The 12,716-nt window shown below is 33.5% G+C and overlaps 1 protein-coding gene across 1 annotated transcript in view; it reads right to left on the bottom strand.

The window, feature by feature from the left end:
* Positions 1-685, bottom strand: part of LOC104778030 (AP2-like ethylene-responsive transcription factor PLT2) — a 4,509-nt gene extending 3,824 nt beyond the window's left edge. Inside the window, exons 1-2 of the mRNA XM_010502387.2 lie at positions 547-685; positions 204-399 (exon numbers count right to left, since the gene is read on the bottom strand). Of these exons, the coding sequence (XP_010500689.1) occupies positions 204-342 (139 nt within the window). The 5' untranslated portion in view covers positions 343-399; positions 547-685. The remainder of the gene's footprint in view (positions 1-203; positions 400-546) is intronic.

Raw genomic sequence — 12,716 nt, 5'->3', positions numbered from 1 at the left:
AAATCTGAAAAAAGTCCAAGACAAAATATAAACATAACCATCTTTAAACATGTGCCTTCGATTTTACATATGTCTAAAAATTTGGACCCTTGGTTTTTTAAAAGCTTATTAACATAACAAATATATGTTTGATAAAAGAAATGCATTAAGGCTTTGAATATGAACATACATATACATAAATGTGTGTGCATATATATATATACCTTGGTTTTGAAAAGGATTGTCCATATTGTCGTTGACCAACCCAAGATTGAAATGAGAGGTTTGTGATGAGTGGATGTGATGGGGCAAAGAAGAGTGAGTCGGTGATAGAGGAAAAGCAAGCCAGTTGTTAGAATTCATTTTCTTTTTTCTTCTTGGAATCAAATCTTTAAATCACAGAGAGATATAATATATGATCTGCAATGATAGGGTGAGAAGAAACAGAAATTGATTAGAGAGACGTATCAAAACTCATAAGATATTAATTAATTAAAGGCAAGAGAATTCAAAGAATCGCAAGTTCAATGAAGGGAAATGATACGATATATGATGAAGAGAGATTACTTGTCAAGGGTTGAGGAGAAGAAGAGATCTAATTTTACTTTCTCCAAGTATGGCTGCAAATAGAATCCTTGCCTTACTCTCTTTCTCTCTCTGTCTCTCTCTCCAAAAACTCTATCTCTCTCTCTCTCTCTCTCTCTCTCTCTCTCTCTCTCTCTCTCTCTCTCTCTCTCTCTCTCTCTCTCTCTCTTCGGTAACTTGAGGGTTTTAAAGAAAGGAGACGAAGATCATTTGTGTTAAAGTCTTTAAAGATAATTTTTTAGGAAGCTAAACAGGTTTAAAGTTAAACCTATTACATGGCTCGCTTTAAATGGCTTTCTTTATATAATCTCATTAAGGAGGGATTGATGTAATTTTATTATCAACCATAAAAAAAGAACAATAAAAAAAAAGAAGCAGGTAAGTAGAATTTTATCAAGTATCATGCACAACCACATTTTATACATAAAATTATACATTGAAGGGTCTTATACAAAATATAAATGTTACGCTTCAATTTTAAACCAAATAATACTACCGTAAAACCTATATAAATTAATAAGATCAGGATCATGATATTTTATTAATTTATAGAGGTTTTAATTTATCGATAAATTTATTAATTTGTCGATAATTAATGAAATGTTAATTTATGAAGAGATATTTCATTTTCATAATTTTGAATATTTTTAATTAATAATAAGATACTTTTTTATAATCTACACTTTCATATAATTTTCTTAATTTATAATTTCAACTATTGTAAAATGGTTGATGTCAATAGTTTAGTAGATTATCTAAGTGAAAATAATAAATGTTTAGAAGTTTAGAGTTTAAAAGAAATTGATTTTACTATGTTTCAGGATGATGTCTAAAACTATATCAAGGTATCTTTAGAACCAATTACACGTAAAGAAGCAATTATCGCGTGAAAGATACTTCATAATTTTTAGATGCAATTTGACAAGACAACACATTTTTTTATGCAATGAGAAATATTTTAGATGGGTTCCAACAAGAATGCAATTTCAAGAATATACAAACACCAATAGACTTATATTTTACTAAATTTATATTTATATATATATATGTTTAGTTTATATCATTATTAATTTATAATATTGATCGGACTATATTTTTATAATGAATTTTAAAAAATATTATTTTATTGAATTGTATTATTTTTTATACAGGCCCAAAAACTTAAAAAATTTATTAATTTATAGAAATTCTACTCTATCGTATCTGTTCGGCAGATCTGAATATGATATTGCAATAAATAGGGACACGAGTGTCGTAAATAAGACAAATCTACGCTTCCAACTGAAAAAGTCCAAACCTAAGTCTCTCACTCTCTCTCTAAGAACCATACAAAATTAAAATCACCCTCTATCTCTCTCTCTCTAAAATCACCCCACTTGGATTATTGGAACTCACGTCCCTCGTTTAATGCGATTAATGACTCCCCAAAGCCCAGCATTCCCACACTCCGCAAATAATCTCTTACTCTCTCACCATTGACCATTCATTCTCTCTCTTTCATCTTTACATATATAGTACATGTTCTTACATATTCATATTATATACATGTTCTTACATATTCATATTATATACATGTGAACGCGCAAGGCTACGTATTCGTATCCGTCTACGTGTACACATACATGCAATCTCATTGAAAATGAGTCAAAGATAATATAAGATAAAACAACAATTGGATCGATCTTCTTAATCTATAGTATATTTGTAGATCCCCGAGTTCACTCATCTCTTCTGCATGTGTGTACGGACATGCAATATTAAATGAGACTGAGTTAATTAGTTAAATATTAACAAAGCACATTTGGAAAGAGTAAAAGCCACTCTTCGTTCAAAATAATTTGAATATGATCGAGTACTAAGAGAAGAATATAAAAAATGTTTTCGAATACCTTAATCGTTATTGTTTAGTTAGAATATACTTACTTTTTTTTCTCCTGTAAAAAGGAAATTATAAATAAATAAAATTGGGGTGGGATTTTGTTTTGGCTTTCCCGAGTTAAAATCTGTTGACCGATTAATTGGATTTCGCACCCGTCAAAGAGAGATATTGTTTAGTGATTTAAAATTAAACAATACTACTAATAAAGATGGCCTAATACTTAAGTGTTAAAGCTATAATTACTTATGTCCTATGCACACTAGAAGCATGTATTGTGCTAGGAGCCAGCTCTTTGTTTAGTCGCATGCCTTTGTGTCATCCATAACACCGTTCCTATTATTGTATGTGGACATAATAATATATCTGAATTTATGTACATTCACCGTAAGATAGAATCAGTCAATATTTAACACTAAACACTTCAACAAGAAAAGAAAACGAGTTCCCATGTGAAGATAATATAGTATTAATTCCTTTGTACAAATTAATTTTAACGTTTTCTTCTCCATATTCTTCATAAGATCAATATCACTTATATATATATTCCAAAATATTACGTAGGTATCGAATAATCCACATTTTTAACTGAACAAAAGAAAAAACTTTCGTAGATCGATGCCTAATTAACTATATAAACTGTACGTATATTATTACTATCATAGTGATCTCAATATTAGGAGGAAATTTTAATTTTTGTCAAGAAAAAAAAAAACTGTTTGATTTGGCACAAGAAGATAACATATCTCTTATTGCTTTTTAGACATACAGATCATAGATAATTACAATGTTTTTATTCTATAAATGCAAACGCACAAACCAACGTTTGAAACAATCACATTATATAAAAAAGGATTTTGACTATGGTTAAGTGAACCATGGGACATTGGTGATATATTTAACAAAAGAAAAGAAGTGAGAAAAGAACAATGTTTGAGAAAAATGATAGCCAGTGTCTATATTTTTATGTGTTTTGATCAAATCAACACTTCTTTCTTTTGAGCAAATGATAAAATCAACAGTAAAACTAATAAAGAACGGACGTACAAACCAATATATGTTCCAAACAATGTAACATTTATAACCGTAGCCGGTTAAGTATATATGATATAAGGTTTTTTCCACTGCCAGAAAAACAAAAGAGGGTTATAACCGTAGCCGGTTAAGTATATATATATAGGTCTATTTCAAAGAAAGTTCTGATTCTATAGTTTATCTTAAACATCTACTTTGAAAGATGTTTTAGTAAACGATGTAACGAAATGTCTATATTATAAATTTTCGATAAATAAATAATTAGTTTCCTTTTTTCGCTTTCTTCCAAACTGAACTTATGCAGAGTTCAGACTGCTGCCTCTGAAATATTTAATGCTCCTAGAATCTAAAGAAGAATAATCAAATAGCAAAATAGTGTAACAGTGATCAACTGATCATATGATTGTATATGTAAGGAAACAGTGATCGTATGATTCACAATATTTTAGAAGTTTTATAACTTTTTTTAAGTAAAACAACAGACAAAGAAAAGGAATCATGCACCTGTTTAAATTGGCTGTTGTCATTTTACGACACTTTCCCGCCAAATTAATGACAATTTTTCCTATATTAAAGATATTAAAAAGGTGAGTTTGACACTTTCACTGAAGAAAGGTAACAAGCCAAAATGCATGTTTAGCACTTCAAAGATCTAATTAAAATTTTAAATTCAACATTAGTAATTATCCTTGACAACTCAAATATCCAAAAACAAATTCTTAATCACGCAGATGATAAAATTGTAAATTGTAAATTGCCCAAGAACATTGACGCTTTCTAGGAAGTTCTTTTGTAGATAATAGATGTCATTTTCTGTAAAGTACTCATCAAAACAAGTTCGGGGATCTTTAAAGCAAAAAACAACATTTTATCCAAAAAGGAACAAAGGTGAGGCGATAGTAGGAATCAGACAAATTAAAGAAGAAACTATAAAATTAATGTGAAAAAAGTTTTATGAGAGAACTAAAGAAATTGAGTGATTACAAAAGATCAAAGCGAGTTCAATATATATGAAAAAACGAAGTCTTCTGGTCGTGTCTGAATAAATTAAAGAAAAAAGCTTACACAGAAATTGGGAAGAATCTAAAGGAATTGAAATGTGTGTCGATAAGAGAGAAGAGAGGGTGCAATTTGCTGACTTTTGCCACCGGCTAACACCGGTCATTTAAGTTTTTTTTTCCGCCATATTTCAGATTTTGCTGCCTTATTCTTGTATTCTATTGTCCACCCTCACGTGTCGATTTATTCGATCAAATATATTCTGTTCCCAATTAGTGGCTTTGCATGCGTTCTACAAAATTGACAAAAGAAATACATAGAGAAATTAATATTGGTAACGAAGATAGATCCGACCGCCCCTATAGTGGATATAAACTATTTTGGAAAAAAAATCGATCTTTATCTTAAACTCACAAAAGGAATTCACACTTTAAACGGAAGCCACCAACACATCACAATATGATTGATTTAAGATCAATTTTCTTTAAAAATATAGATTTCAAACATTACACCTGCAGGTAGATACTTTGAACCAGTTCTACACGTAGTAATTTTACATAAATACACTATATTGGACGCATGCATGCATCTTAAATACATGCATTAAACGATGTGCAAAATTTTATCTCTTATTGTATATACGGTAAAACCTCATAAATTAAGATATATATGGATTTTCGGATAATAAACTGTTAGGAATTAGTGAACAAAGAATGAGACAAAATTCAAAAGAAATTTGGAGGACAAGTAGTGTCAGCTTAAGTGATGACTCACGTTCAGGACCACAAGCTGCAACAATCTGATTTTGCCGCTAAGCCTGTAAAAGCAAAAGCAAAAGCAAAAGAGGAATTCGTCTTATTTACTCCCTGCAAAGAGACTGAGTGATGTCACTACAATAACGCCAAAGAAGAGGCAACTTGTAGAAGCGGCTAGAAGGGGAACTAGGATTATTGAGCAAACGTCTATTTAAGCAAGTGTATGTAAGAGAGAGAGATAAGGTTAAGAAGAGAGAACATAAACAAAGAGTAAACTTGTGTCTTATGTTCTTGGGGAAAGAAAGAGAGACTAGAGAGATTGAATCGAGTGAGCTTGTAAGGGGTTTAGTAGGTGAGAGATCTCTTTGTAGTAAACTCTGTGATTAGTGGATTTTGGGAGTCAGTTCCCGGCCCAGACGTAGCTTCCTCGTTAACGGAAGTGAATTGGGTAAACATTTGTTCGGTGTGCTCTGTTTTTCATTTCTTTTGCTCTATTTTGGTTATGTTGCGTTTTTTTTTAGTTTGTTGAGTGTTTATTCCAAAACAAACCTAGACAAGTTTCTTGAAATCATTGGTTTAAGTTTATTCAAGCTAAAGTAATCGACTTTAGCCTCTGTTTTAGCTTGTCAAATTGGTATCAGAATGTTGGTTGTGTTGTTTGGTGGTTCTGTAAAGTCCGCTCAAGCAGAGGAACCATGTCGTCGGCAAGGATCGAGGTGGAGAATTTTGATGGACGAGGAGACTACACACTGTGGAAGGAGAAGCTGATGGCTCACTTGGATATTTTGGGTCTAACGGTGGCTCTCTCGGAAACACAAGTTTCAGTCTTAGATCTAGAGGAGTCTAAGGGTGACAAAGGTGGAACCAAAAAAAAGGGAAAGAAACAAAGGAGATAGACGAGCTTCTAGAGGAGAAAAGAAGAAAGGCAAGGAGCACCATAGTATTGAGCGTTTCAGATCAAGTACTGAGGAAGATCAAGAAAGAGAAGACTGCAGCTTCTATGATCAAAGCTCTAGACAACTTGTACATGTCTAAAGCTCTTCCTAACCGCATCTATCTGAAGGAGAAGCTCTACGGTTTCAAAATGAACGAAAACATGTCTGTTGAAGGTAATATCGACGAGTTCCGTCATCTTATAGCTGATTTAGAGAATACAGGAGTAATAGTATCAGATGAGGATCATGCTATATTGTTGCTTATGTCGCTTCCTAGGTAGTTTGATCAGTTAAGAGAGACCCTGAAATATAGTACTGGAAGAACTAGGTTAACTCTAGATGAGGTTCTAGCTGCTATATACTCTAAGGAGTTAGAGTTTTGGTCAAATAAAAAGATTATCAAAGGTCAAGTTGAAGTATTGTATGAAAAGGACAAAACTGAGAACATAAAAAGGTCTGAGCAGAAGGAGAAGGGAAACAAGAATAGGTCCCGATCTAAGTCTAAAAGTAGAAAAGGTTGATGGACTTGTGGAGAAGAAGGACATTTCAAAAACGCATGTCCAAACAAAGGCAAGTCGCAAGAAAACAAGAAGGATCAGGGAAACGGCAGCAAAGGAGAAACTGCGATGATGAAAGGAAACACAGCTGATGGTGCAGGGTTTTATGTTTCCGAAGCACTTTATTCTGCAAAAGTAAATTTGGAGAATGAGTGGATCATGGATACAAGATGCAGTTACCACATGACTCACAAGAGAGACTGGTTTGAAAAAATAAGCGAAGATGCTGGAGGATCAGTGAGGATGGGAAACAAAACTAAATCAAATGTCAGAGGTATCGGCAATATCAGGATCAGAAATGAGGATGGATCAACAGTGTTACTCACACATGTGAGGTACATTCCTGATAAGGACAGAAACCTGCTATCTATGGGAACAATGGAAGAGCAAGGATGCAGTTTTGAATCCAAGAACGGGATCCTTAAGATAAAAGAAGAAGATCATACCATTCTGGTGGGAAAGAGGCATGAGAAACTTTATCTTCTTCAAGGAAGACCCAAAACTGGTCAATCTCTTGCGGTTGAGAGGTCACCTGACGATACAGTCTTATGGCACCAGAGATTGGACCACATAAGTCAGAAAAACATGGAAATCTTGGCAAAGAGAGGTTTTCTGGACAAGAAAAGGATTATACCTCTAAAGATGTGTGAAGACTGTATTTACGGAAAAGCAAAGAGAGTCAATTTTGTCTTAGCTACTCACGGTACCAAAGATAAGCTCGACTACGTACATTCAGATTTATGGGGAGCTCCATCAGTGCCACTGTATTTGGGAAAATTTCAGTACTTCATCTCATGCATCGATGACTACTCGAGAAAGACATGGGTTTACTTCCTAAAGCACAAGGACAAGGCATTTGAAAATTTTATCGAATGAAGCACTTTGGTGGAAAATCAAGCAGAGACGAAGATCAAGAACTTAAGGACCGATAACGGTTTAGAATTCTGTAATCACCTATTCAATGAGTTCTGCAAAGAGAGAGGCATAGCGAGACACATAACATGTGCTTACACACCCCAACAGAACGGTGTTGCAGAGAGAATGAATCGCATGATTATGGAGAAAGTAAGAAGCATGTTGAGTGATTCTGGAATGCCTAAGAGATTTTGGGCTGAAGCTACTAACATAGCAGTAATCTTTATCAACAAAACACCCTCGTCTCCATTAAACTTTGAGATCCCTGACAAGAAATGGACAGGTAAATCTCTAGTCTACAGTTATTTAAAGAGTTTCGGATGTGTTACTTTTGTTCATGCGGATGAAGGCAAACTAGTTCCAGAAGGATTGAAAGGGTACAAGGTATGGTTACTAGAAGAAAAGAAAGTTGCAGTAAGTAGAAATGTATTATTTCAAGACAATGCAGTCTACAATGATCTGATGCAGGGAAATTAAAACTCTGAACAAGAAGCATCAAAAGGTTCTCTGGATATTGATCTTGAAGAAACTGGTGATACACGCTTGGGTGGAGATCTCCTGGAAGAAACAGAATCTCTGGGAGATCACTCACCTGTTTAAAACGGTCACCAAACAGATGTGAATGCAGTCCCTGAAGATCATGCACATGATTCACTTGAAAGTTATCATTTGGTTTGCGACAGAGCAAGGAGACACATCACTTCTCCTAGGAGATTTGATTTGGAAGGCTACTTTGGAGAAGAAACGGATGATGAAGATGAACTTAATGGAGAGGCTCTAGTCACCACATTTGATGGAGACAAAACAGAACCTGCAACCTATCAAGCTGCACTAAGAGATGCTGATTGGGAATTATGGAGAAGTGGAATGCTCGAAGAGATGGATTCTTTACTTAAGAATCACACATGGACTGCAGTCATACCGCCTAAAGGACAAAGAATCATTGGTTGCAAGTGGATTTTCACGCGTAGGCCTGGGATTCCTGAAGTTGAGAAGCCGAGATTTAAGGCCAGACTTGTTGCTAAAGGGTATGCACAAAGAGAATGTGTTGATTACACTGAAGTCTTCGCACCAGTGGTAAAACATGTGTCCATAAGGATCTTGTTAGCCATTGTCGTATAAGAAAATTATGAATTGGAACAGTTAGACGTCAAGACTGCATTTCTCCACAGAGAGTTAGAAGAAAATATTTATATGGAGATCCCTGAAGGTTTTGAGATTCAGTTCCAACCAGGACAAGTGTGTCTACTCAATAAGTCACTATATGGACTGAAACAGTCACCAAAAAAGTGGAACCAGAAATTTGACAGTTTCATGACTGAGATTGGTTTTGAGAAGATTGCTAGAGACAACTGCGCTTACATCAAGACCCTTGAGGATGGTTCTAAAATCTACTTGCTCATCTATGTTTATGACATGTTGGTGGCAGCAAAAAAAAAATGAGTGAAATTTCAAGTTTGAAACAGAAACTCAATGAAAGATTTGAGATGAAGGACTTGGGAGCAGCGAAGAAGATACTCGGTATGGAGATCATAAGAGACCGAGAAAGAGGAACATTGAAGCTCTCCCAAGAAGATTATCTGGAAAAAGTGTTGGAACTGTAAAAGATGGAACAAGCGAAGAAGCAAGACACTCCACTTGGAGTTCACCTAAAGATGCAGGCTGCTACTGAAGAGAAACTGCACAAAGACAAGGAGTACATGAAGACATTTCCATACTCTAATGTCGTTGGGAGCATTATGTATGCTATGATCGGAACAAGGGCAGACTTGGCCTATCATGTTGGTGTCATTAGCAGATTTATGAGTAAACCGATCAAAGAACACTAGTTAGGAGTCAAGTGGGTGTTAAGATACATCAGGGGAACACAAAAGATGAAGTTGTGCTATCGAAAAGAGTATGATTTCCTCATTAGAGGTTATTGTGATTCTGATCACGCAGGAGATGTCGATAGAAGAAGGTATATTGGTGGCATGGTCTTCATCCTTGGTGGAAATACTATCGGCTGGAGGTTGCGTTTACAAAAGTGGTGGCTATGTCCTCCACTGAAGCCGAGTACATGTCTTTGAGTGAAGCAGTAAGAGAGGCATTATGGCTTAAAGGTTTGCTGAAGGACTTTGGCTATGATTAGAAGGCCGTTGAGATTTTATGTGACTCTCAAGGCGCCATAGCTCTTTCAAAGAACAATGTGCACCATGAAAGGACGAAGCACATTGACATCAAGTTACACAATATCCGAGATTGCATAGTAGATGGAGTTGTGGAAGTGACAAAGATATCCACGGATGTAAATCTTGCAGATATCTTTACCAAGGTTGTGCCGTTAGCAAGTTTCAAGCAGCATTGAACTTGCTACGTGTGAAGACTGAGTAATCCTACTCAGGAACCGGGAATGGAATCCAAAGACTAATCAAACCAGAATCTCTCTCTCATTAAAGGTAAGTACACTTGACATGTTTTCTTATTGTTGTTCTTGATTCACTAGGTGGAGTTTTGTTAGGAATTAGTGAACAAAGAATGAGACAAAATTCAAAATAAGCTTGGAGGACAAGTAGTGCCAGCTCAAGTGATGACTCACATTCAAGACCACAAGCTGCAACAATCCGATTTTGCCGTCGAGCCTGTAAAAGCAGAGAAACTAGGGTTATTGAGCAAGCATTTATTTAAGCAAGTGTATGTATGAGAGAGAGATAAGGTTAAGAAGAGAGAACATAAACAAAGAGTAAACTTGTGTCTTATGTTCTTGGGGAAACAGAGAGAAACTAGAAAGATTGAATCGAGTGAGCTTGTAAGGGGTTCAGTTGGTGAGAGATCTCTTTGTAATAAACTCTATGACTAATGGATTTCGGGAGTCAGTTTATGTAGCTTCCTCGTTAACGGAAGTGAACTGGGTAAATATTTGTTAGGTGTGCTCTGGTGTTCATTTTCTTTGCTCTGTGTTGGTTATGTTGCAGTGTTTTTGAATTCGTTGAGTGTTTAATTCAAAATAAACCTAGAAAAGTTTCTTGAAATCCTTGGTTCAAGTTTATTCAAGCTAAAGTAATCGACTTTAGCCTCTGTTTTAGCTTGTCTAAAACAGTGAATCAATGTCAAAGCTACGTAAATACGATTATGGAGTGTACACCATTATATTCTTGTTTTCATCCTTTATAATTTCTCAAGTAAAATGAAAATATACAACGTGCCACCATTGATGTACATCTCTATAAATCCGTCATTAGTTTATACATTAGTTAAAATCAAAATTATACATTTTAAAGCAATATCTACTCCTTTATTTTATCTGTAAATATATATACACTCTATATATATATATATCCATATATATATAGATGTATATGTCTTTATGGCATTTTATTTGTATATTAAATATATATGGTCTTAAAAATTAATATTACTTTAAAAAATGCATAGAACATATATAAGATAAAAAAAAATTAAAAACACAATCCTAATCTTCAATATACCCTTAAAGTTACTGTTATAAAGTACTGGAAAAGATAATTAGAAGTTAGTCAATAAGTTAGTACAAAAAAATCTTGGGAAGCTAGCATGATTGGAATACAGAGGTAATTAATCAACTTGGGTGACTGAATAACAAAAAAACACAATAGAAAGTCCATTATTTATGTTTCGTGTTTCTCTTATTTAACCAGAACATATCATACTAGTATAAGATTGTGTCCTTGATGAATTCCATGCTTCAAATCTTGTGCAAAGAAACAAAGTTGATCGAAGCGAAATACTAAACGCACATATTGTTGTTATGCAGTTTTAGTAGGTTTAGGTATTAGAATGCCACTTATTGAAATCGTCGACTTTACTCGAACAAATCGTTAAATTTAATGATGTACATTAAATTCACTCTTTACCATTACATTTACACCAGTACCATACTATCTACATTATATTATTCTCTCTATGCGGTACGTAGCCGGTAAAGAAATTAAATGAATCAATTTCAGCATGTGATGTCTATATTATACATACAGAACGACACAGTAGAAATATACTAAAACTCACTAAATATCACACAAATTCGAAATGAGATCAGGTTTGTTATAAACACTAGGTTAGTACCCGCGCTATACCGCGGGTTGTTTTCATATATATATTTTTTGTATTTTTTGAAATAATATTTGTTTTTATGTTGTTTGGAATCAAATATTATAATGAGAAATTTCTCAAAATGCCACATTTTAAGTTTTTTTCCCAAAAGATACAAAATTGTAAGTTTTTCTTTTAAAAATACCACAACATCTTTTTTCCAAAAATGCCACAACACAAAAAACTGAAATTTTATTATGTAAAATGTATTTTTCTAGGTTTGGTTGACTAATTTAGATTTAAGTTATAGTGTTTAGAGTGTAGGATTTAGTGTTTACGATTTAGGGTTTAGTTTTGAATATAAAACTTTAGTTTAATTTTGTGGTATTTTTGAAAAAAAACTCAATTTAGTGGGTTTTTGGAAAAAAAAACTAAAAGTGGTAATTTTGGAAAAATCATATTTTAGTTGTATTTATGAGAATTGCCCTATTATAATTAATAAAAAAAATTATCATGGTCAATGGTAATTTTTTGTTTTTGTATTTTAGTTATTATTTGTTGCATCATTTTATTTTTTTTGTTATTTTAATCAAACAAATTTTCTTTTCATCTAACTAACTTGGGACTTAAGTACTCAATTTCTTTTTTACAAAATTTAAAGAACAAACAAAAAAAAAGATCAGGAAATACCAGAAAAAAACAACGAACTGAACTCGTAGATAACTTTATTATAAAATCGAATTGTTTTGTTAAACTGAGAAGCTTCTTTCTCTTAACTCTCTCTTTCTTTTGGAGTGAGAGAAAGCTCTGTTTCTTTTCTTTTGTTTTTCCAATTAACATCAGGGATCTTCTGACAGTACGTGTGTTTAAATATTTTTCATAATTTTTGTCAAAAAAATAACGATGGAACAAATTATATATAAAAAAAGAAAACATGGATAAAAAAATCTTGACAATAAAAATCAATCGATTATAGTAGTATGGAATTCAATAACCTATGTCATATTACAGTCAAACAATTATCATATTACCA

Source organism: Camelina sativa, chromosome 3, assembly GCF_000633955.1.
Source record: "Camelina sativa cultivar DH55 chromosome 3, Cs, whole genome shotgun sequence".
Classification (NCBI taxonomy): Eukaryota; Viridiplantae; Streptophyta; class Magnoliopsida; order Brassicales; family Brassicaceae; genus Camelina; species Camelina sativa.
Note: the sequence above shows the minus strand (reverse complement) of the source record. Positions and strands in the feature narration are given on the sequence as shown.